The sequence below is a fragment of the Panulirus ornatus genome, chromosome 65 (assembly GCF_036320965.1).
Source record: "Panulirus ornatus isolate Po-2019 chromosome 65, ASM3632096v1, whole genome shotgun sequence".
Lineage (NCBI taxonomy): Eukaryota > Metazoa > Arthropoda > Malacostraca > Decapoda > Palinuridae > Panulirus > Panulirus ornatus.
The window spans coordinates 13089104-13115901 of record NC_092288.1 but is presented as its reverse complement, the minus strand read 5'-3'; the positions used below and the strand labels follow the sequence as shown (position 1 = coordinate 13115901).

The window sequence follows — 26798 nt, the reverse complement described above, 5'->3', positions numbered from 1 at the left end:
CATAAAGAATGTAAATGTTTTGATAAAATATTTTCTGTTGAGTTTAAGGAATAATGGACAATTCTTACAAGACTCTGCAGCTGAAATGTCTGTTTAGTCAATTTAATCATCCATATCTTACTGTTATATCTATATAAATGTAATTCTACCTATCTTAATATCTACATAAATGTAATTCTACCTATCTTAATATGCGAGGGATCCAATGCCTACAGGTTGTAACATTTTCACTCGTGACATTATTTTCTCCAAATATGTTCTTCCATAATTCACCTCAAATACTTAGTAATTCATAATCATTATTTAAACTTTACTCTTCTTTTTTACTTTCCCAATATGTGCTAGGTCACAAAAATATTGTTTGTGATCTCTTATTCTTTTGAGAGTGTATCTTATAACTCTTACTTTCTCAATCTGTTTGGAGCATATCTATGTGATTTGTAACTCTATTTCTTTCAGGGTGGTTGTGTTTAATAAAATATTATCTGCTTTTTTGGATCATGTCTGCAAATGGCAACAACTTGAGCAAAAAGCCACCTTCAACAAGGCTTTATTATAATTACTGGACAGAAAGAACAGTAGCATCATTGCAGTTCTTTTTACCTCAAAAGAGCTACATTAACTGCTCCCATATGGAGTGCAGTTCTGAAACTCCCAAGGACCTGCAACTTTATAAGAAAAACAGCAATAACAGTTGTGATATCTATAATAATAATTTTTTCATACTTGTTAGCGGTTTCCTATTATCAAAAAGGTAGCACCAGGAATAGACAAAGAAATGGTCTGATTCACTCATAACCGTTCTCTAACTGTCATGTGTAAAAGCACGTAAAAACAACCTTCTATTTACAACCAGGCCCTAAAGACCTTTCTATGGGTCCCCTACTACTTCATACACTTCAACATAATGTAATAATAATAATAATAATAATAATAATAATAATAATAATAATAATAATAATACGTTAAGTAGGGTTGAGGGACAAGTTAATTGGGATGTAAGTCTGAATGGGGAAAAATTGGAGGAATTGAAGTGTTTTAGATATCTGGAAGTGGACTTAGCAGCAAATGAAACCATGGAAGTGGAAGTGAGTCATAGGGTGGGGGAGGGGGCGAAAGTTCTGGGAGCATTGAAGAAGTGTGGAAGTCGAGAACGTTGTCTTAGAAAGCAAAAATGGGTATGTTTGAAGGAATAGTGGTTCCAACAATGTTATATGGTTGTGAGGCATGTGCTATGGAGAGAGGGGTGTGGAGGAGGATGGATTTGCTGGAAATGATATGTATGAGGACAATATGTGGTGTGAGATGGTTTGATCGAGTAAGTAATAATAGGGTAAGAGAGATGTGTGGTAATAAAAAGAGTGTGGTTGAGAGAGCAGAAGAGGGTGTTTTGAAATGGTTTGGTCACGTGGAGAGAATGAAAGACGAAAGATTGACCAAGAGGATATATGTGTCAGAGGTGGAGGGAATGAGAAGTGGGAGACCAAATTGGAGGTGGAAAGATGGAGTGAAAAAGATTTTGAGTGATTGGGACCTGAACATGCAGGAGGGTGAAAGGCGTTCAAGGAACAGAGTGAATTGGAATGATGTGGTATACCGGGGTCGACGTGCTGTCAATGGATTGAATTAGGGCATGTGAAGCATCTAGGGTAAACCATGGAAAGTTCTGTGGGGCCTGGATGTGGAAAGGGAGCTGTGGTTTCGGTGCATTATTACATGACAGCTAGAGACTGAATGTGAACAAATGTGGCCTTTGTTGTCCTTTCCTAGCGCTACCTTGTGCACATGAGGGGGGAGGGGGTTGTTATTTCACGTGTGGTGGGGTGGCGATGGGAATGAATAAAGGCAGCCAGTATGAATTATGTACATGTGTATATATGTATGTGTCTGTGTGTATATATATATGTATACATTAATAATAATAATAATAATAATAATAATAATAATAATAATAATAATAATAAGGTAGTTCCAACAATGTTGTAGGAATGTGAGGCATGTGCCATAGATGAGATGTACAGATGAGGGTGGTGTCAGAAATAAACTGCTTAAAGACAATATGCGGTGTGGGGAGGGTTGATCGAGTAAGTTATGATAGATTACGAAAGAGGTGTGGTAATAAGATGAGTAACAGTTGAAAGACCTGAAGGAAGGTATCCTGAAATAGTCTGGAACATGTTTAAAGTGGGTGAAGAGAGACTGACAATGAGGGTATATATATATATGTCAGGAGTGTAAGAGACAGGAAGGGGAAGACTAAAATGGAGATGAAAGGATAGTGGAAAAAATTTGAGTGCTTGGGGTCTTAACAAGCAGGAGGATGAAAGGTGACAAAGTGAATTGGGGTGATGTGGTAAAGAGAGGTCAATGGAATGAACGAAGGCATATGATGCAGCCAGAGGGCACAATGCAGAGCTCTATGGGGACTGATTACGGAGAGAGGGCTGTGGGTTCTGTGCATCACACATGATGGCTAGAGAATGGACACGAGTGAATGAGGCCTCGCTAATGCAAGAAATGGTGAACAAGTATGAATAAAAATTTCATAAAAGATAATGGTAATGATATTAAGGATTAATCTGGCAATGAAATTACCTCATACCTATTTCCTACTCTCACAAAACACCCAAGCATTTTTGCAAAGTTTGATTTTAGACACTGCAACACTGATTTTGTCACATTTAATTTTTCAGTGAGTTAATTTACTGGTGATGGGTAATTTGAATGTGAGAGTGGGTGATACACCAGTTGAGGGTATAATCTATGGTGCAATGTCAGTGAATTAAGTCGTTTTTCGTAATTCAAGTCCTTTCCAGTATCAATGCAAACCTGTGGAAAATTTCTGCATGATGTCTAACTCAGCAAATTTTGCCTTTCATGAAAGGTGAAGCTCACAAAAAAGCAGTATTCTATCATGGAAACTACAGTATTCGTATCTTAGGAGGAAAAACCACAGCTAAAGTTATAAAAACTATAAACACAAAAATTCAGCAATGGTATTGACAAAAACAAGTATTTGGTCCAACATATGTTTATTACAAATGACATATGCTAACATGTAAATACATAAAAGCATAATTTAGTAAAAGACACTGTGCTGTCAAACCCCTTGACTATGTCTATACTAGCATCTTGGTAACAGGGTTAAGGTAGTGGATAGTTTGAAACTGTTTATACACCATGTGTGAAAACCTGCACTTTCACCAAAATATGTACAATCAATGAAAACAAAACTACAGGCAGTCCATCAAAAGCACCACTGCCAACAGCTTCTCTACCACCTGCAATCCCTTCCTAAAAACTACCAATAGTAACAACTCCCTGCCACCAACATATTCTTCACTAAAACTACCACCACATCTCAATCATAAGCTGAGTATGTTTGCTGCAAGAATATGCTCACATCTCTGAAAGGTTCAATAAGATTTCTATATCTAGAATATGTCTTTCCTGATGATGCAGTAAATATAGGACATTTATCTCAATCAATGAAGAAATCAGACAATGCCTAAATTACAGATATTGAGGAGAACTGCAAAAACAGGAGACATGGAAGATGGTGTGCTGTTTCAAGTGGAACTTCTGTTACAATTTATAGTGTTGCCTGATGAGACTAGAATTACCTTACCTAAACCTTACAGTTGTTGTAGTTAAAAAAAAAAAAAGTATACTCAATGCTAACCACATACTACTGAGATTTCCTTACAAAAAATGTGCACACAGTTATTGCATGAATGATTATGATTTTCAAGATATTCAAGTGAAAAGTACCTGGAATTATGATGATCACTGAAAAAGTATATGCACATGCATATGTGTTTTTCCTTTCTAGTCTTAAAGGCTTGTAAAATCCAACCTACCATCTTTCTGGAAGAGGAAAGAATTGCTCTATTGTGTTTGCTGAAAAAAGGTCATCAGACATTATTATCCCGTCTTTAACCATGTTCACTCAGGATGTGATGGTGTTTGTATCTGCCCAATACTATTTACTGTCTTTTACTCCTTTACTCCCTCCATACTATGATATTTTCACCAATGAAAATCAAAGTGTTTTTGGTGGCCCAGTGGAAGCCTTTCTGATGTTTGTCTTTAGTTTTACAATGGTTTCTGTTGATATGATTCTCATATTTTAGTATCACCTGCAAAGAGTGGCAAAAAAAATACCATTTGTATATGCATCAATAACAGATATGAGAATTAAGAACAGTGGAGATATGAGTAGTCTTCCTTAAATATGGCACCATCATTTACATGTTGAGATTAGTTTGCTAAAAAAAAAGTTGTATGTCCACCTTTCTCTGTCTGGTTCTTCCCATCTAACTCATTTTGTGTGTTAGGACACCAAATTCACACCCATCAATGCACTTTGCAAAATTTGTGTGTTTTATGTTAGCATTTCATTCTCCAGTGTCTCTGCTTATATCTTGGTCATAAAGGGAGAGGCACAATGACCGGGCATGTCCTCAATGACCCTCTCAAAATTTATTGTGTGAAACAAGGGGAAATGTTTAGGATAAAGTCAATAGAATCAAACTTTAAGGTTACTCTTGGCTCAACGAACATTCATCCTTTTTGCTTTTTTAGTGTGTTAATCACTTACCAGACATCATCTACATATGTGCCCTCTTCTGCTCTTGGGAGGCCATTGGATCTCATGGTTCTTGTTTTGCATTAGTATACAAACATTTTGGCTACTCTCCTTTCTCAGTGATGGCTCTTTCTTCTTCTTCTTCTTCTTCTTCTTCTTCTTCTTCTTCTTCCTAAGTTTCACATGATTCCTTAAGTTAATATGATTGGATTGTACCTCTCTGCTGAGTGAGCTTTGGATCTTTCTGAAAGTACACAACTCATTTCTGCCACTTACAGAAGAAATGTCCTGTTCATTCTAGTCTGGACCTCTTGAACAGTACTCTGCACTTTTTCCTAAAAGGCATGTTTGTTGCATGTTTGAAATGCTACTACAGTTACACATGTCACATTAGCCTCTGGTGCTCTGTCCCTCAGAAGAGATTTCCACTGTGTTGCAGACAACTCACCGTTTATTTCCCATTTTATCAGTTTACTTTCAAAACTGATATTGATAAATGTACCTCCTTGGTGGCAGGTATACTGCCCTTAAAGATTAGCAAACCTACTTGTCTCTACATCAATTAGATTGCAATCCAAGTATAATGTATAAGAGATTGTATGGTCATATATCATATCTGCATGAAGTTTGTGAATACATAGTATATTTTTCTCTGGCTGGTTTTTCTCTCTACTGAATCAGATATAGGTTACTGGATTAATAATTATTTCCACTTAACACTTCTGCAACAGCCACTTAATTCTATTCATCCATATTCAAAGTTCAACAATTAAGATTCTTGTAAACTGATTTTAACCCCTCAATAATGTTCCTTTTCCCTGAGATGTTGGGACCCTGCAATTTGCTCACTTTCACCTTCACTACTGGTGGTTAAAAAGACTTCAATACTAACAAAATGCTATACTTGGAAAAAAAAACCCTATTGGAGTTAATCAATGGACAAGTGGAGGGATGCCCAATGGCAAATTCTAATGTAAGAAACTCAATTCAAATGCAGTTAAATCCATCTGCATGATGAATACCGTATACCACCTCATAATTGGCAACAATGGCAACATGGGAACTAGATGCCAATTCAGTAATAACATGAACCATAGATATGACAAAATGGTTTCTCATGTGCCTGAAGGATTTCTCAAATACTGAGGGTTTCAACCACAATTTAAAGGACAAAAAGGATACCCAAAGAAAGATGACAGCCTGAAGCAAAGGATGGAACTGGCTTAAGAAGCTAGACCACCGTCCACAATAGGTAAAGGCAAGGTGACATGAGATAGTGAAATTCTCTATAGTGATTCAGAAGCATGATCCTTTATACAAACACCTATTTTACGGTACATACACATCATTTTCTGAGGTCTACCCACACACTAAGCCTGAGACCTGGCTCGCCATGCTGTTGCCCACAGACCTACATAACTACCACATACTGGTGGGTAGTGCTGCTGGACACCACCTGCATAAGGTTGTACTGCAAGTGAGAAGCCACTTCTGGTGAGGTTGTGTTGTCATTGCCTGAGGACCTGAAGACAGGTGGAGACTCATCGAGCTTTTCACTCCACAGGAGTCCAACACTTCCCAGCTCCTGACTAAAGCAAAGTCTTCAAGCTGCACAAGCCACATAAAAAGTGCCCTGGGGTTATCTGATTAATCAACCCTGGCTAGTTTGGTACACATCTTACCAACTTAACCACTGAATTTCTTATGATTGTGGTTATTGTGGTTATTTTGTCAAGCAATATTAGGCCCGAAATGCTTAAAATATATAGTCTGATGGTTGCAAGCAAAATGTGAAACAATATTAGCTCTAGGTGTTGATGGCGTTTTCACAAAGTTGCTTATTACACTTTCTGATTTTAATGATAATATTCCACTTCTCTTTTGAGTTCACATTGGAGACCACACTCTACTTGATCTTCCAAAGACAAATTATGCTATACTTCCTTTGTCTGCACTCCAAAAAAAGCACAACCTCTGTGTTTCCAGTTGTTCTCAGTAGTTCATATCTCAGCAGTTCACAATGTGTTTGATCTTTTTACACTTTCTAACTCTGCAAATTCACCTGCTCTGACAGGTGATATTTACAAAGAGTGATATTCTATTCGGTAAAGCATTAGTGCCTTGAACAGTCCTGCCTTAAAAATCTTACAGAGAACAAAGATGATCAGATAAGAAGAGCCAGTAAGAGCATTTTGAGCATAAATGGGAACTAAAAAAACTTTGCTGATTTTAGCATGATCTTCCAAGACCATTAATGGCAGATGCGGTAAAGGAAAATGTCAGTCATATGACATCTATTACAAAATGGATCATTAAGGAAGGTGCTTTTACAAAAGAGGGCACTAATAGAAGCCTCTTCCAAAAGGAGGGCAACCACTATTCCAAAACCAAAAGATCCAAGAAAGAAGAGATTGTATGAAGATAATAACAGATATTTTTTACTTAGTGGACTACACAACATATCACTCAGAAATGAAATATGAAAGAGCAGCTGAGACCTTTAAAATGTTTCATGAGCTAGTGTAAAAGAAAAACTAATTCAGAAGAAGGATCTCAGTTTATGCTGTAGACAATAAAGAGGGGAGAAGACTGCTGTCCAACTAGCACCTCATTAAGAAAATGTATGCACTGGTAAAAGTGTGGGATTGGTATGTGTCATTTGTTGAACAGTTTAAAATAAAGTTCCCTACGTAAGCACAGGATTTTCTATCTTCATAATACTGCATGGAAGAACAGTCTATGGACACCTGAATATTCTGGGGAAACTATGGGACAAATGAAACAGGAATAAAGTTCATACTACCCACTAGTAAGTGTATGAGTTCAGAAAGAAATAAGTAGAAATGTGCAAACTGGCCTGGAGAAAGTTTAAGAAAGTGTAGGGCAAGTATGAATATTATCAAAACAAACAGTCAACGAACAGAAAATTGAGTGAAATTTCACGTTGTTTTTTTGTTGTCATCCAATACTGTATTCATAACAAATTCACATCAAAATAGAAATGTCCTTACCCAGTGATGAAAAAGAAGGGACAGATGGATTATGTCATCAAGGTTAACGGTCAACATCTGATATTCCATGCCAACATGCTCTAGTGGTATATGTCCCAGCAGGAAACATCATCTGTCTGTGTCGAGGAAGTAAGTTCTGCTGCAGTAACTGAGGATAGTGAGGAGGATCCGGAGTCACAACATATAGTACTGCCCAGCATAGACCGTAAGGAAACCTGGAGGCAAGTAAACAGCAATGAAAACCTTTCTAAGGCACAGGAGGAAGAAGGCAGGGAACTGTTACAACACGACTAGGTATACCTTACTTTACATATAGCTCATGCTGATTAAGGAGGCTTTTCTCTGCCCCTACAGCTCAGTTTGGGACCTAGATGTAAGTTGTTCCTCTAACTAGTCAAGCTATAGGAGGATGCAGCATAGAGCCAATGCATCATATACAACCTGGTTGACCAGATACAGAGTTTATGATTTCTTGAATGTCTACACTAAGTAGTCCATGTTTATAATTTCTAAAGGTAGAGAGTTGAAAAATTTAGTACCCGGGTATTTAAACTATGAATACTCAGGTTATCTATGGCATCTTTTTTTTGTTTTAATGATGATACCTTATCATATTTTTCATATCTTTCATCCCAAAATGAAATACCTTTATGTATACTGGGTACCATAATCTACGATTTTCTAATTGTAACTCCTGATATATCACTCCCACTTGCACTCCACAGAACAGAGTCTGCATATTTCACTAATTCTCAATGTAGAATCTATATGAAACTTGCACTTTACAAAGCTTGATAATTTTGCTCAATGCAAGGTGAGCTCAATGTGATGGAAGCACACATTGGTATTTTAGTTTGGAGAGTTCTAGTGCTTTGAAGAGTGTTATGATTAATAATGCCACACTCATTATCAGGGTTCACAAAATTTCACCAACCAATTGCTCTACTGTGCTAAAGAAAAGAAAAGGTCATCTGATATAAGTACTTCTAGGCCTTTTACATTTCTCTTCTTTGATATCATAGTAAAAGCATTCAGTATGAGTTTTCATTTCTTCATTTTCCTACTTTGCAGCATTTATATGTGTCTACTAAAATATTTTCATTCTCAGTGGCCCATCAGAAGACTTGATGGACATCTAACTGCAGACTCAATGCCTTTTAACAAATGAAATTTTCATCTCTATTGTGGTACCATCCACAAATAATGATACACAGATGTGTTTTGTCTTTGCAACTATGTCATATATGAAAAGAAATAACTGAAGATCAAGTACAATTCCTTTAAGAATGGAGATTTTCACCTCCTCCACCTCAGCAAGTTAGCATCAGGAACAGAAGATTCAGCCTTCAAGAAAATTTTTGCTTGGCTCCTGTTCCTATTTCTTCAAACTAACAATAAAGAAAGGGAGATACATGAGCAGTATTCTTTTTCCCTGTTCCCTAGATACAAATTCTATAGGAACCAGAAACACTCTGATTCTCAATAATAAGTTGTACTTTGTTTACAATATTGTTGATTTTATCTTTTCGATATATTGGTTATTCCCATCCTACTCATCTTTCGTACTTTATCCCTACAGTCACATTTGCTAAAGGCTTTGACAGAGTCTGTATAATGAATCAACATCTTGTGTTCACTAGTTCTACAACAATTTTTTGAACCGATCAAAAAGCAGAAAAAGGTATGACCCTTGTGCAGTGAAAAGGTACTACACTAGATTGAGTACGTACTCTAGATCACCTGGCAGGAAAATTCAACACACTGAATAAATGCCTACAAAGTGTTCCTAATCAGCTTAGCTGAAATGGATGCATACTACTGCAAGCTAAAATGACTGACAAGAACAGCAATAATGCAGCTTATTTCCTGAATGAGATGTGAATATAGTGACTGAGCCTCCAAAATCAGCATAAAGTAGAGAAATTTGGACTCATAAGCCATATCTACAAAGCATAAATGACCAACCAAACTGTGAAGGATATATAAGCCCAGAGGCAACAGCCTTACTTAAACCTCACTAATCAGAGGATCAGTGGTGTAATTTGGTCCTAAACAAAGCTAATGAGGTGCACAAACTTCTAAAATCAGCATAAGTTATATGCAAGGTTGTGTGTGTGTGTGTGTGTGTGTGATCTGTCATGCTACAATATGTACATAGGCCTGTGAGCCACATCAACAAATAATCTAAAAATCCAAGGAATAAGGAATAAATCTGAAATCTAGCCTCCAGAATTAATATGAGGAATATGTATGGTAGAGAAAAGGCAAGAGCAAATATAATCATCCACTTCTCCGTGTGGGGGTCCCATGCAGGTTTCCAAATGTGTATACTATTGATATGCAAATTCCAAAAAAGGAATCTGTGAAATGCCTTCTGAAACTTTTTTAATCATAATCAGCTTTCACTTATCTGCTTACAAAGATGCTTCTTTTCAATCACCTCAGACTCGGATCTAAATGAAACTATATATGATGAGTATAGGTTTAGATACAGAAAATACCAGGTCTTTTAATACTTCTGGATGTATCTTATCTGGTTCTGATGATTTGCCTACCTAAAACTTCATCATTTTGGTAAGAAATTTCTTTCAAATGGTGTTTAAATCATTTTTCATAGAAATTCATTTCTCCAAGTAATATCTTCACGTTCATTTCTAAGGCTTTCATGCTCCCCTTTATCGGATAATCTACCAAACCTTGGTCTTTAAATAGCTTTTGTGTAACACTCAAATCAGATGTCAACAAACACTGATCACTTTTTCCAACTCTGGAGTAATCTAAGCTGGTTATCAGGTTTTCCTAATTTGTCAAAATTAAGTCAAATACAACTGGAATGTCTAGACCTTTCCACCTGAACAGCAGTGATATGAAAAAAAAAGTAATTACAGTATCTTGCAAAGTTTCAGTACATTTCTATCTCAAAATTTTAGTTATCTCCTTTTGAATTAAATCAATTCTAGTCTATATCCAGATACTTAAAGTCCCCTAGTGATAAGAACTGAAAAGCCTGTTGCACACCTCAGTAATAGGCTCACACTGTGCTGTGATTCGTTCATTAATGCTGATCTATAAACAATTTCAAATGAGTGTTCATCCTGTTGCTTTTAACATAATATATATATCTGTATGAGGAATCACACCCATTCATATATTATTTTCAGAGCTGTACATAAACATCTGGTAATTGCTTCCTACAATGCCTAATGATAGATCTGCCGACTTTCACCATAACATAACATAATTCTTTGATTCATAATTGTTTTGAAGTTCCTCTGTATCTTTCTAGAGTTCGCATGCTAGTTCTCATTCTACACTAAGTCATTATTCACATTAATGTCTTTATGCAGGGTAGGACACTTTTATTTGACACATTTATGTTTGTAATAACTTAGGACTTAACAAAGTAATACAGGTTTTTATAATCACAAAGTAAAATACAAGCACAGGAAACTGACACACTGTCACTTTTGCAATCTAAAAATCAGATTCTTTCAATGCATTTCAAAACTCTTCAGTTCCCTGAATCATACCACTACACTGCTCATTACTGTCATCAGTGTCCACGGCTTCATTAATCCTGATTTTAAGGTCATCTTTACTTATGGGATGTTTTATGTATCCTTTGTTCTTTTAAGATCCCCACACATAAAAATTTGGCATGGACTAGTCTGAGGACTGGGGTGTCCATAAAACAGTGCTGAACTGGTAAGCTATCTTAAACCTAAACTGTGGCATTAAAATTTCTAAGGCACATTCAAATGTCCCTCATGCAAATTTCCAAGACACTATGAAAAAATAAAATCATATTTACAGCCGTTTGTTAAAGATTTTGTGTCAATATGTGGGTACCAGTCAGGACTGTCACAATGTATTCAAATAAACCTTGGGTAACAAAAAAACTAAAATGTGATTTATATGAGAAGAAAGTAGCATTGTCATCTGGGAATAGGAATATAATAAAGCACAAGAAACTTGATGTTAAGATCAAACATACTAAATTACTATATAAAAGTTAAGGTTGAGAATTTATTTTGCACTAACAATTCTAAAAATGCTTGGATTGGGCTAAAACAGTTGTGTGGCTAACAAAAGAAAAGTTCTATACCTGACCCAGAGGACATAGCTGAGTATATGAAGGGGCTTAATCTTTTTTATGCCAGGTCCCATGATAAGGATTTTTGAAAGGAATGTTCTGATGTCCTATTTATTACAAATAGTGTAAATGACCTACCAATTGTAATTTCTCAAGAGGATGTACTGTTATCTTTAAAAAAGGTTAAAATTGGTAAGACAAACGGTCCTGATAATTTGGGTGCCAAAATATCAAAATCTTGTTGCACACAATTGTATGAGCCATTACATGTCCTATTTCAAGCTTCTCTTAACCAATGCAAAGTTCCTAATTTATGGAAAACATAAGAAATTATGCCTGTACCTTATGATTCCATTACCTATTGTTAAGAATGACCCAAGACCTGTGGCTCTCAATCAGTTATGATGAAATGCTTTGAAGTCATTGTTAAAAAGTGTGTATGTAAATATGTAGATTCTATCAGAGATACTATGAAGTTTGCATACTGTAATGGGAGAGGTGTTGAAGATGCAACCATAATGTGATTACATCAAATTACACATCTTGACATGCCTAACACTTATGCAAGAATTTACTTATTGACTTCTGTAGTGCAGTCAATACTATACCTCGTATCATGTTAAAGAAATTACATTATTTGAAGGTAAATAGCAACCTCATTTTTCAGATATATAGTTACCTAACTAATAGACCAAACTTGTAAAATTTAGAAATATTAAATCTCGTACCACATCTACAAATAATGGTGCTCCACAGGGCTGTTTTACTGCCTTTATCATTTACTTTATATACAAACGATTCCACTGGTAACTACAGAACAAGTTCTGTTTCAAATGTGATGATGGTGCAGTGATCATTGGAAAAATAAGGGACGAATTTGAACGTGAATATCAGACTCAAACTAATGACTTTGTTAAATGGTGTAATAAAAATTACCCCTGGGGATAGGGGAGAAAGAATACTTCCCACGTATTCCCTGCGTGTCGTAGAAGGCGACTAAAAGGGGAGGGAGCGGGGGGCTGGAAATCCTCCCCTCTCGTTTTTTTTTTTTTTTCCAAAAGAAGGAACAGAGAATTGGGCCAGGTGAGGGTATTCCCTCAAAGGCCCAGTCCTCTGTTCTTAACGCTACCTCGCTAATGCGGGAAATGGCGAATAGTTTGAAAGAAAAAAGAAAGAAAAAAATTACGTGAATCTAAATATCAAAAAGACCAAAGAAATGGTGACTGACTTTTGTAAGAAGGAAAATTGCACTGAACAACTAATCATCAAAGGAAAGCAGGTAGATACTGTGCACAATTATAAATACTTGGGTTTGATTATTACTGATGGTAGTCTAAATAGTGATGTTAACACTTAAAAGGTTTATGGAAACTGTATGCAAAGAATTCATTTCTTAAGAAATTTCAAAAACCTGAAAATTGATAGGACTATTCTTTCTATGTTTTATAAGTCAGTTGTTGAGTCAACACTTTGTTTTTGTATAGCACCATACTATGGAAGTTTGAGTGTAAAAAATAAGAATAAACTTAGGAAAACTGTAAAAATAGCTAGTAAATTGAGTGCTAATGTAACTGCACTTGATGCATTATAATCAAAATATGTTTTAAATTTAACTGATAGAATCATGAGTGATTCTCACCATCAGGCAAAAAATTGAGTTTACCATTGCAAAAAACATGCAGACATAAGAAATCATTTGTACCAGTAAATATTAAACTCTACAGTCATGTTAACTCAAGATAATCGTTCACTATTTGTGACCGTATTGATGCTGGTGTGTGTGGTAATGACACTGAACCAAAGATGTTGTCTTTTAATGTATCTGTATACTTTTAGCTGCTGCACTTTTACATTATCATTTTCTTTTACCTTGTGCATGAGACTGAATGCATATTATAACATGGCTCTGGATCCACAAAGTTTCAATTTGTATAATATATTACAAATTGACTAAATAAAGTATTAATTATCATTATTACTATAATTATTATTATTATTATTATTATTATTATTATCATTAATGTTTCAGAACAGCAACAGCTTAATATCACAATTATCTATGAGTTGTTAATAAAGGTCAATTTGATTATTCATCAAACCTTATGTCTCCTGGTCATTTTAATATTTTTATCCTCAATTTCCACCTTGTGTTTAGAATAGCTCTTGCATTAACTTAGTTTCATGGTCATGTCTGTCATTTTCCCTCCCCTGGATTCACTGTTATCAACTGTCCAAGCTCTTACCATCACTGATATCTGCTGATCAAATAACAGTAGTAAAAATACAGCTTATCTTGATGAAAATTAACTTAATATAAATGAGAATGATAATATGGCAACAAGATTTTCCCACTTGTTTATAAACTAGCTTTCCATAGTACTGATATTAACTTTAGTTAGTGCCTTTAATCTAGATCTTATAAATGCAAAGTCACATGCAGTATTTCAATGTATTGTCCAAACACCATAAACTGAACTTCCCTAAAAAAAAACTGCTTTTGTTGTTGCAGCAACAGTTCATGAAGTGACTAGACTGAAGCATACTATCATCAAAATGAGAAACCCATAAAAAAGAAAAGTTTTCAGAAGAGAGCTTACCTAATTTTGAAAACGAAATCATCTTTGAAAGTGACAAATAGAAATGTAATCCCAAGTCATCCATAAACATATTACTGTAGATATTTTGGCTAACAAATATTACATGATCTATGTGAAAAATATTCTCATGGAACAAATCTTTACCACAGAACATATTACAATACATCTATTTTTCATCACAAGCACCTTTATGTTTTACTTGAACCAAAGCAAACCACACCTGACCATAAAATGAACTTTTCTAGCAACTCAACACCCAAATTAGTGTCAGCTACTTTTCTGCCAATGAAAATGAAAGATTAAGCACACTCAGTCTCTAGCTGTCATGTGTAATGCGCAGAAACCACAACTCCCTATCCACATTCAGGCCCTACAGACCTTTCCATGGTTTACCCGAGACATTTCACACCCCTTGGTTCAGCACATTCTTAACCATACATTTCTCCATGTCTTTAATGTATTTCCATCACTTCTCAAATTCTTTAGGTACTAAAAATTCTTCTATCATTAATTCACACTACACTGGAATACAGTACTTCTTCATGAATTATCCAAGAAGTAAATTATATACTTTGTACAGTATTTTTTTCTGAAACAACACACCAGTAATAAATACAGAACTTATGATGCGTTTGGAAGAAGTTGAGAAGGTGAGTGAGCTTGAAAAAGATAAGAGGCCTGTGTGCAAAGATACCAAGTAAGACTGAATGGAGAGTAATATAGGATGACAATATACGAAACATATTAAGTGGAAAAGGAGTGGAAGGCATTCATGCCCAGGTAATGTATATGGAGTGTGGAATACAGATTAGCATACAAGAAAGGGTAATGAGCTGAAATGAGAGAGTTAAACTGCTAGTGAATGAAGAATGAGATTTGTATGGATGGTATTGTGATTGCAGCAAAGAAGTACAAGAGATTAGGTGTACAAGGGGAAGCTAAGCAGCAGGAGGTTAAGAAACAGGTTTTGGAAGGAGGTGAACATTATAAGTAGTATGAGAAAAAAAACAGGAATTTCAGAGAGAGGAGCATATGGGACAGTGGTAACAAGGAAAGGTGAAAAAGATATGGAATATGTATTTTTGAAGCACTACTGAATGTGCTGGATAGGGGTGGTGAATGTTGAGTGTTTCGGACATAGCATGGCTTCTGGAATGAGGGAATCTTGGCAAATGGCTTGGTGAAATGGAAGGCAGCAATTAAAGCCTTGTGTATAAATCTAAAAGTGAATAAGGAACACAAGTGGATGGGATTATGGGTGAGTTTCTTCAGAAAAAGAGTAAGTGTTGATGATTGATTAGTCAGTCCATTCAACATTCATAAGGCCCAATGGGAAGCAACTAAGGACTGGCAAAGTACAAATATAGTTCCCTTATGCAAAGGCACAGGGAAAAAGTGAATGCTTGAATTACAGAGGTATAAGTTTGGCAGGTATGGCTGGTAACATACATGGGAGACTGGTGACATGCATGGGTCTTATGACAAGGAGCAAGCCTAGGATACTCTGTAGGATGGAGTGGGGGCATGAGAGGTGAATCAGTTGCTGTTTGCAGATGATACAGCTCTGATGCAAGACTCCAAAGAGAAACTCCAGAAGCTGGTGAGGGTTTTGGTGGAAGACTCCACGGAGAAACTCCAGAGCTGGTGAGAGTTTGGGAGTGTGTGTGAAAGGAGAGTGTTGAGAGAAAATGTAAATAAAAGTAGTTACAATATAATATACAATAAGATGATGAGAGAGAGCGGTCCTCGATTGAATGGGCAAGACCTGAAGGAAGTAGAGATTCTATAGGTACATGAAAGTGAACTTGCCAAAGGATCAAACCATAGGGGCTGAAGTCAGTCATAGGATGCATGAGGGGGCTAAGGTCCTGTTTGCACTAAGTGTGTGGAAGGGCAAATAAAGGTACATTTTGAAGATAAAGCAGCCCTAACAGTGGTGTATGGATGTGAATCTTGGGCTCTGAATGTAACAGAAAGGAAGAGGGTGGTTGTAATGAGGAAAATATATGGTGTGAAGCTGGTTACTGTGCATCAGAAATTTCACACAAAAATTCATAATACTTTTCCTCATTATGATAGAGAAGACATATTTCTAGAAGAGGCATACAAATCCATAAAAACCTCAACTACCCTAATCTAGAATTTATCTTTCTTGTATTTACATTTAATAGAATCTCTTAATTCGACCCAATGGTTTGGCAAAGCTTTATGAGTTTTTATGCATCCTCAAGAAATCTCTCTCTCCCTCTCAAATATGAAGAGATGTACTATAAAACTACAAAATTTCAAACAAAAAACTCCATATGGTGGTGATCCTTTCTATTTTCTGAAATAACATCAAGATGTAATAATACTTATCTCACATAAGTAAACAACATGCAAGCATATGCACACTCATGAGACATTTACTTAAACACCATAACTGACTGAAAATATACATCAATTAAGTCTTGTAACTGGCCTGTGATCAAATCACAACTGCTGCTTCTTCAAGGAAGATGGAAAGGTGGATTCTACAAACCTTTAACATGAAAGGTACAAAACTAATAACAATACTTTTCAAAGCACATATTCTCTATGCTTTAATACTGATAAATATTAGTACCAAAACCACCTTTTAGATAATACTGCTAATAAATATGATATAAAGGATTTTCATAGCCTACAGTGAATATCAACAATCAAAACTACTACAAACAAGTGTAAAGAATGAAGACTTAAATAGCTTGAGTGCATATTGGGAAGCTATATAAGTGTTCTCGTGAAAGAATAGGAGAAAAATAAAAGTATATAAAAGTAATCCCTGGGGACAGGGGAGAAAGAATACTTCCCACGTATTCCCTGCGTGTCATAGAAGGTGACTAAAAGGGGAGGGAGCGGGGGGCTGGAAATCCTCCCTCGTTTTTTTTTTTTTTTATTTTCCAAAAGAAGGAACAGGGGGCCAGGTGAGGATATTCCCTCAGAGGCCCAGTCCTCTGTTCTTAACGCTACCTTGCTAATGTGGGAAATGGCGAATAGTTTGAAAGAAAGAAAAGAAAAAGTAATCAAAATAAATGTCCTTCGTCTGCGATCAACAATTCTCCCCTTATGGAATGAGACATGGTTGAATGAAAAGTACCAACAGTGAAAAGTAAAGGCAACATGCTTACAACCAGAGAAGAAAGCAAACATCTGTGGCCAAAAATTTTTCAAAACTATACAGAAAAATTTATATTTTCTGCATTATTGGCCATCAAAGGGAAAATAAGTTAAAGTTCAGGTTAGCTCTACATCGCTATTAGCTTTGGATAACGAGTGATTTTATTTTGCAATGATAGTTCAATGTTTAGAATATACAATAAGAATAACAGACCATGATTTACAGCATTAAATTATTCTACATTACCAAATAAGGTTAGTGTAGTTTTTATAATGAACAACATGGCACAGGCAAAACAAGCCCACCTCAGATAATAAGAAAACAGGGTAGGAAAAAAATGATGAAAATAAGCAGAGCTCCTCAACTGTTTGTAAACCTTCTCTTACAGGTAAAATGCCTATAAGAAGAGGAAAAGACAAAAGAAGGAAGTAGATTCCACAACTTTACAGGTCATGGAGACAAGAGATCAATCCTCATGGGAAACCATGGAAAACAACTGCTAAAAACATTCCACAGGTCCATGCCATGGCGGCAAGGACACATGCATACAACTCAGGAAAGCAGCAGTCAAAATAAACCTTCTACAAGAGGAAGATAAAAAAAAATCAAGGCAGACAGAAAGGGATGGTTGGAGAGAAGTTATACAATGAAATAAGGCATTTAATTCCATTCTGGTTGATAAAGGGTTATCAAAGATACTTATGCAGGAAGTATTCCATATTAGGGTGAATTTTTTTTTTTAAAAAGTGTGATAATGGCTGATCACAAGAAAAATAATTATGGCTCCTACACCCTCATCTTCTGGGAAACAGATTTTGTGAAGTGGATTACGATGGGTTTCCAACATAGGGTGGAGTATGTGGTTATACACATGTCTATGATATTGCAAGGATAAACTGTAGAGTTCAGACATTAAACATAAGGAAATAAGTAATTCAGACAGACGTACTGGTAGAAATGGCATCTCAGTACTGCTGAATTTAACTAGGTTGTTGGTTCTCCATTCAGAGACACTGAACAATTCTGAATCAAGAGAAGAAAGATGTAAGGTGATGATTATGTGTGTGAAAAAGGAGGGAAAGTCAGCTGAAGTATGCAAAAGGGAATCATAAGCATCAGAGCAAAATAGGGTCAGAACAATGAGGGATGCTACTGGTGATAGGATAAGAGAGCAATGTCACTCAATCAGTGATAACTACAATGGATTGACAAGAGAGGAAGCTATGCATTGAAGAGTGTATAGTAAGAAAGGTCACCATCTGTCAGGGCAAAGATGGGCATGTTTGGTGGTATAGTAGTTCTGACGGCTCTGTATGGATGCAAGACACTAGATGACAAAGTACAGAGGACGGTTGTGTTAGGAAGGAAATATTTTATGAAGGTTTTGATGTATGGCGTGGGGAGGGTTGATCGAATATGAAATGATAGGAGAGGGAGAGCTGTGCTAGTAAGAGGAGCATGTTTGATAAAGTAGGATGTGCTGAATAGGTTTAGATGTATGGAAAGGATGAGTAAAGAAAGGGTGATTAAGAGGGTAAAACTTTAAAATGGCAAGAATAAGGAGAAGGAGAAAACTGAAGAAGAGGTGAAAGAATGGAGAGTAAGAAGTTCTGAGTACTTATGGGCTGAATATGCAGGAGGGTGTAAGGCAAAAATGGGATAGACACAATTGGAGCTGAGTAGTATACTGAAGGTGACATGTCGTCAGTAGTCTGAACCAAGGCATTTGAAGTGGTCATGGGAAACTATGTAGAGGTTTATGAGGCTTTATTGTGAATAGGGGTTCTGGTTTCAGTGCATTATGTATTATAGCTAGAGAGTGCATACGAATGAGTGAGCATTTCTTCCATTATTCCTGGTGCTACCTAATTAAAATGGGAAACAACAAACATATATGGAAGAAAAAATCAGTGAGGGAACAATCAGAATGGTATATGAAGTGGTAAATACACACTTCTCTGAGATGATAAAATACTGATAACATGGTACCGCTGAGATAGACTGGAGAAATATAAAATCTGTTGGTGGGGGAACCATGGAGAGAAGTTTTTCGAGTGCATGCCAGAAAATTTTGTATACCAACATTTCATTGAACAAGGATGAGAGGGAATGATACACCATCATTACTGAACCTTATCTTCACACATACTAACATGAATATTGCGAACATCATATATTATATACCAGTTGGAAAATGTGATCAAGTAATTCTCAAGTTTGACTGTGGTAAATGAGGAAGTTAAAAGAGCAAAGGTGAGGCAAGACCTAAAGGAGATATGGACATGGAAACTACACAGACCTCAACAATTTCTGGGGAAACATAGATTTGGCACTGGAGTTCATTAACCAAGAACCAGGACATTGTTTTGAGAGATTCTGTGAAATTTATTATGAAGGAATATAAACGGGTATTTCTAACCTCATGTATAGAGAAATCCTTTGAAAAGATGAATAATATATGATGCCAAAAATCAAAGGAGCTTTGAGACGTGCATGCAGTGGCAAAGATATAGGTGAATCTCTTGCCAGCCAGGTTTTGCTAGATATAAGAGAGCAAGGAATGACGATAACAAGTCAAGAAAGGAGGAAAAAAGACACTTTGAAAAGGTTACTGTGGACAAGACAGGAGAAAATCTGTTTAAGAAGCAGCTAAGGTATTCACAGGGAAGAATTGTAGATGATGTAAGGATAGGGAAGAATTGAAGATGATGTAAAAATATGTAAATACAGGTACACCATCGATTTTCCGGCAACTGATGGTTTGGCACCTCCTTTAGTCTGGACAAAATTATGTGGGGAACTTGAAATTACCACAGCCACCAGACTAGTTTACTGGGCAGCAACAGATGGCGTTGTGTACTGGGCGCTTATTTACATTCTTTACACTGCACTTGTTGGTGGTAATACTGCAATTCTATGAGATTCTTAGCTTATTTTGCTTAAATCTAACCCTAGCTAAGGTTTCGAAGATATATGAGAGTGTCAGTCACGGTGTCAAATGTAAACACCAGTCCATATCGATCCAAGATAAAGTAGAACTGTTGAAAAAAAATGGACCATGGTGTTTAAGTGCGTAAGCTGTGTGACATCTACAGTATTGGTTCATCAACTGTTTATGATATAAAGAAGCAATGGGAGAAAAATACTGAAATTCTATGCAGACAGCAATTCCAAGAAGCAAATGATGATAAGATAAACTATGAAACTCATGGCAAGAGTACTGAGCATGGTCGAGTGATGATGGAATGGTTTCAACAGCGTTGGAGTGATGTAGTGGACTTGTCAGGTAGCATGATAATGGACTAGGCTAAGTTCTTCCATAAAGAACTTAAATTACAACATAAGCATGACTATAATGAAGGATGGATTCAAAGATTCCAGAAGCGACATGGAATTTCCAGGAATAAAGTGTGTGGAGAAAGGCGGTCTGCAAACCACGAAGGAGCTACCAAGTACATGGATGAATTTGTGAAACTCAGAGCTGACGAGCATCTCAGTCCTGAGCACGTGTGTAATGTATTTCATTCATTCATTTAATTTGCATTTAATATTTGTTCAATTTAAATTTCTAGCAGTCCATGGTATACTTTTGACACGTGAAAGATGTATAATTAGTGGGTTAGAGGTGTGTTGATGAATTATTATTATGTGACCACGGTTGGTCTGGCAAAATGGTTAATTCGGTAAGGCTTTGGAACCAAGAGTGCCGGAAAATCGGTGGTGTACCTGTAACTGAATAACAAGTTTAAGTGTTTTCACAGCAGAAGGCACTTCAGTCCCATCACCAGAGATGGAATGGAATGGTTTAAAAAACAATGAGATATCTGTCTTGGCCCATACATGAATCAAGGTCCTGATAAAATTCCACCATAAATGCTGAAGGTGTGTGCAGGTGTACTGGAATAACCTCTTGAAATAATGTTCAAGACGTTGCTAGAGAGAGGCAAAGTGCATAGAGAGGGGAAAAAGGGCAGACATCATATCTGTCTACAAGAAATGAGACTGAGAACAGGCATTGTACTATGGATCAGTCTCACTGACAAATTTGGTCTGTATAGTTCTAAATAGATAATTAGAGGGCAAATCAATGACTTTCCACAAAAGATGAATCACCTAAGAGAAAGATGTTAGATCATATACAACAAGCTTTTAGATTTCTACTAGAAAGTGAGTTCTCTTATAGAGAACAGAAAAAAACTGGATGGATTGTATCTGGACTTCCAGAAAGCACTTGACAACATACTGGATAGATGTTGATTAAGAAGCTGGATCACCAGGCAGGAGTAAGAGGGAAACTCCTTTGTTGGACAGATGATACAAATGGAAGGTATCATGGATACATGTTACAGCAGCTTTCTCAAAATGGGTTGATGTTATCAACAGTGCCACAGGGTTCTGTTCTGGGACTAAAACTCTTCATAATCCATGTTAATGACTTGTCTAACGGTCTCCTACCTGAATATGTTTGGAGATGATGCAAAAGACATCAGACAAGTGAAAAACTTGGAGGACTGCATCACCTTATGATGGTACTTTGACAAACTTCAAAGTTAGTTGGATACTTAGCTGATGAAGTGCGACCCAAGTACACCAAATTGTAAGGTAATGAGGAAGGGTTATAATGAAAGAATGCCTCGGTATGATTATCATCTAACAGGAGACAAGATGGAAGACCTCCAAGGTGTAGTGGTTAGCACTGCAGACTGTGATGCATTCATGGGCCACCTGGGGTCAAGCCCATTGGTTCAAATCCTAGTTACATTAGTTGTTCCACAGTCGACCCAGCTGTTCCTCATCCCCTATTGGTCATTCAATAAATCAGGTAGCTGGCTTATATCTACAGCGTGTGTTAATGATACTGCCTTGATTAGGGCATTCAGATGCCCATGCCATCAAAGCACTTTACTAGTTTACTCCTTCGATTTTCCATGTTCAATGCATATCATTTAAGTCATTATTTGATACCATCTCACTGTAAGTTCTTATTTGAGCATGGTAAAAAGTAAACTTTTCAACAGGCCTAATCCTATATGGGACCTGCTGTGGGCAATCCCATGTGCTCTATGAGTTTAATCTAATCTCTATAATTAGAGGGTAGTGGGAATGGCAGGGAGAGGAAAAAGAGAGAACATACAGGAGAAGGGGGGAATAGGGGAAAATGAGGGAACATCCGCCAGTTCTCTTACCACTAACCCTAGTGTCAGCTACAGACTCCAAGGCTAGCATGCCAGCCATAGAGAAACTTCATAGAAATTACTGATTTGTCCACCCATGTGCAATAAAAATTATCCTAATGACACAGGTAAGAATTACATCTGTCTTTTCCTCTAATTTTCACAACTGCAGTAATTACGGGAGCACAGCCAACTAATGATTTAATCTATTAGTATACAGCGTATTGTAATGACTTTAAGTTAAATAAATAACCAACAAAGTTTTCAATCATCATATCAATAAATGACAGTCATATCAATAACAAGAGTAGGCTGAGATCACTGGGTCAACATTTGGCTTCATTTCACTTGTCATAAAATATATTCGACATGAATTTTTCTATTTACCGTACATAATGGAAAGACAGTTCTGCACTCATTTTGTGCCACCTCTTAACCTTGTATATCATTCATGTTCTGCACTCATGTTGTGCCATCTCTTAACCTTGTATACCATTCATGTACATCTTTACTCCTATGCATAGACATACAAGAGCCTCTAGAGTGTAGTGGTTAGTGTTACTGGCTGTTAGTCAGCATAGGCCTGCCAAAAGCCAAGCCTGCATGGATTCAAATCCTGGGTGCAGCAGTCAACCCACAGCTAATCCCAGCTGTTCATTCTCCCCTCTGGTTTGGTTGATAAATGGGTACTTGGCTTTAGCTGGGGTGCATGTTTGTCCATACACATGTAAGAGTAAAGATATGGTACATGCAAAGTTATGAGATGGGGCAAAATGAGTGTAAAACTCTCTCTCCATCACACAAATACTAAATAAACACAAGCCAAAGCCAGGTACCCATTCATCGACCTGCCAAGGAGGTAGGATGAACACCTACATTGGGTGTGGGATGACTGCTACACACAGAATTCAAACCTATGCAGGTCCAACCTCAGGTGGGCCTATGCTGACTCATGGTCAATAAGAGTAAGCGCTACACAACAGAGACCAGTGGTAAGAGTCTAATTGCCATCATGTACTAAAGATGATTAAAAATTCAAATAAGCTATCACTCACTGTCTCATCATTACACAATCATAACAATATTAAATATAAGGATGGGCCAAAATCAGTAATGATAAATTTGTAAATATATATAAGAATACCATCAATGTCAAAATTAAATTACATAAACATCTTCAGAAGCAATGAAAATATGTGGAGCAAGAAGAGTTTGAGGTAATATAAAAAGAAACTAAAGCAACAAACTATATATGAGGTGACAACATTACCAGGGGAGACAAGTCAATAATAAGCTATGCAGCACTTACTAGTATCTTAAGAATAACCTTTCCTACAAGTCTATTTCTCGCTGGGTAAGTTGAAGCTTTTTTCATTTGTTTAATAACTGGCTTATCATTCTTCCATAAACTTTAATTTCACACAAAACAGTTTTTCACTTTACAATCTATGTATTCAAGCTGTAAAACAGATTTTAAGTAGACTAATTCAGAGGAAAAACTAAGGCAAAATAATCATGCTTTCTTTTGATGGTTAAATTTCTTTTTATAACAATCTTTTTTTATGCCTGCTGATCTGAAGAAAAAATCAGAAATCAGATGGCACACTGTGTTATTCTATCATATTTCGGTATATTTCAGCATAACTGAAGGTTTTGTCATAGCAAAATAGTATCCTTCTTAGTTAAAGGGTTAAGAAATGTCTCCCCTTTTATGTCCTGAAAAAGAGCAGTATGAACATCTAGGTGAACTTTTACTACAATATATTTTCTGGATGAAAGTGTAAACAGGGAGGAAATCATTTGTGCATGAATATAAGTTTATAATGCCCATATTGCATAACAATGCATGACTGAAAGATGATACAAAGGATTAGTACTAACATCTGTGATATCATATGCATTACTATACCTGATCCATTACTAAGCGCGATCAATACAAAATACTGTTTAACTTACTTTAGCCCAAGCTCGACGAGGTGCTGTCCTATGAGGCGTACCATTTCTTGTTGAACCACACTCAACTTAGGGGAGGTTTCTTCCTCTCCCACACCATTCTGGGTCTGAACATTGTTTCCCTCACACCCATCAGTTTGTCCCATACCATTCTGTTGCACTTCACTTGACCCATTAGATGCCTGGTGCTGCTGCTGCAGCTGGTGTTGGTTCTGCTGCTGCATACTGTCTGTTGTTGGAGTGGTGTCCTCGGAAGATTGCTTACGTTTCTTCCGTGGAGGCGGAGAGACTCCACCGTATTGTGGGTCCTGCCAGGAGGCCAGTGTGTCTACGTGAACGCCGTGGTGAAGCCACACCACTTCTGCTTCACACTCGCGAAAAATATCACCGAAATTACGGTGGTGCGCAACATACACACCAAGAAACCTCGATCGACTGCCTTCTCAGCTGTGAGCTCGAACTTCGACTGTACCATAAAGCTTTTTTTAAAACGCGAAAAAGAAATTTGCAAACTTCTATATGACTTTTTTCTAATAATACTTAATTACATAATAATTATAATTATCATGGTAACTATAGTTCTACATTATATTACACCGAATCTACTGTAATTTAAGAGATAACAACAATTATTCATATTACTGGAACAAACCTATGTTTTTCTAATATTTTGAACGTGATAACAAACACTATAAAATATAGTCAAAGTCAAATTCTTTGTTTACTTACTCCTCAGAATGAAGTAGAAGTTTTATGCCACCTTAAGTATTATTTTAGAAATTCTTTTATAATTCAATATTAGAACCATATGTAATAGATTTCGACTATAAATCAGGTTAAACATTATTGGAACATGGTTGTTGTTTTGGTACAGCAGATTGGCTCATGTCTTCCTTTGTCGATACAAGAATGCCAACTGTATGAACGACTGTAACTGCGGAAATCGCACGAAAATCTATTTATTGTTGAGATTCTTGGCCAACATGATACAAAATGACGCACATATTCGATTTAACAGTATTTAAGCTGTTGTATTTAGATTTACCTTTATGAATAGGAAGTTCGTGAAGGGCCTCATTATGACCTTTAAAGAGAAGTTGCACAGCCTGACCTCAATCATCAGTGGACTGATCAGCTGATTCCTAGTTCGACTGCATTTTAAAGGATTGTGCCTCCTGAAGATACTATATATAACTCGAATCAAAAGCTACACTTATGGGGTGCTATAAATGCCATTTTAAACGTTATAAGATATTTTCTAGGTAAGCAGCACTCATACTGTAGTATTTATTATTGAGAACAAATATTTTTTTCTTTAATGTGTTTATTGTACATTGGTGAAGTTATGCATATTTCAGACACAATGCAAACTTAAGATGTGAAGCATATACTGCTATGTGCAGAGGAAAGATGATGTTTGGGTCACCTTATGGCAAAAAAACAAGAGTGCAGCACTATGATGATGGTAGATATATGACCAATTTAACAAAACATCAAAAATGTTTTTGTATATCAAGTAGCTTTGTTTTACAGTGTTATTGTCAAGGGAATAAAAGTCATTCACCCTTTATTATCTATCAATTTTATTTAGCTGTGAGATTACCTTACTACATAAGGATATTTGAATTTTGGTTGGAGCCTTTGTTTACCTGTGGCACAATTTCTTCTTCCGAATATTCATTATTTTCATTTTAGTTTTGGTTATAACATTAGCCTTTTATTTGTAGATACTCCAAAGGTTGAAAGCACCATTGATAGAATATCTCTATTATTTATATATATATATATATATATATATATATATATATATATATATATATATATATATTTTTTTTTTTTTTTTTTTTTTTTTTTTTTTTTTTTATACTTTGTCGCTGTCTCCCGCGTTTGCGAGGTAGCGCAAGGAAACAGACGAAAGAAATGGCCCAACCCCCCCCCCCCATACACATGTACATACACACGTTCACACACGCAAATATACATACCTACACAGCTTTCCATGGTTTACCCCAGACGCTTCACATGCCTTGATTCAATCCACCGACAGCACGTCAACCCCTGTATACCACATCGCTCCAATTCACTCTATTCCTTGCCCTCCTTTCACCCTCCTGCATGTTCAGGCCCCGATCACACAAAATCTTTTTCACTCCATCTTTCCACCTCCAATTTGGTCTCCCTCTTCTCCTCGTTCCCTCCACCTCCGACACATATATCCTCTTGGTCAATCTTTCCTCACTCAT

The 26798-nt window shown here is 36.5% G+C and overlaps 2 protein-coding genes across 3 annotated transcripts in view; one reads left to right on the top strand and one right to left on the bottom strand.

Moving 5' to 3' along the window:
• Positions 1 to 24922, bottom strand: part of LOC139746507 (WD repeat-containing protein 26) — a 100244-nt gene extending 75322 nt beyond the window's left edge. Inside the window, exon 1 of the mRNA XM_071657816.1 lies at positions 24559 to 24922. Within this exon, the coding sequence (XP_071513917.1) occupies positions 24559 to 24779 (221 nt within the window). The 5' untranslated portion in view covers positions 24780 to 24922. The remainder of the gene's footprint in view (positions 1 to 24558) is intronic.
• A 755-nt stretch (positions 24923 to 25677) lies between these two features.
• The window catches only part of LOC139746609 (uncharacterized), a 52107-nt gene continuing 50986 nt past the window's right edge, over positions 25678 to 26798 (top strand). For both annotated transcript variants that reach the window (XR_011712178.1, XM_071658017.1), the window contains exon 1: positions 25678 to 25817. The gene's annotated coding sequence lies outside the window, so the exon portion shown is untranslated. The remainder of the gene's footprint in view (positions 25818 to 26798) is intronic.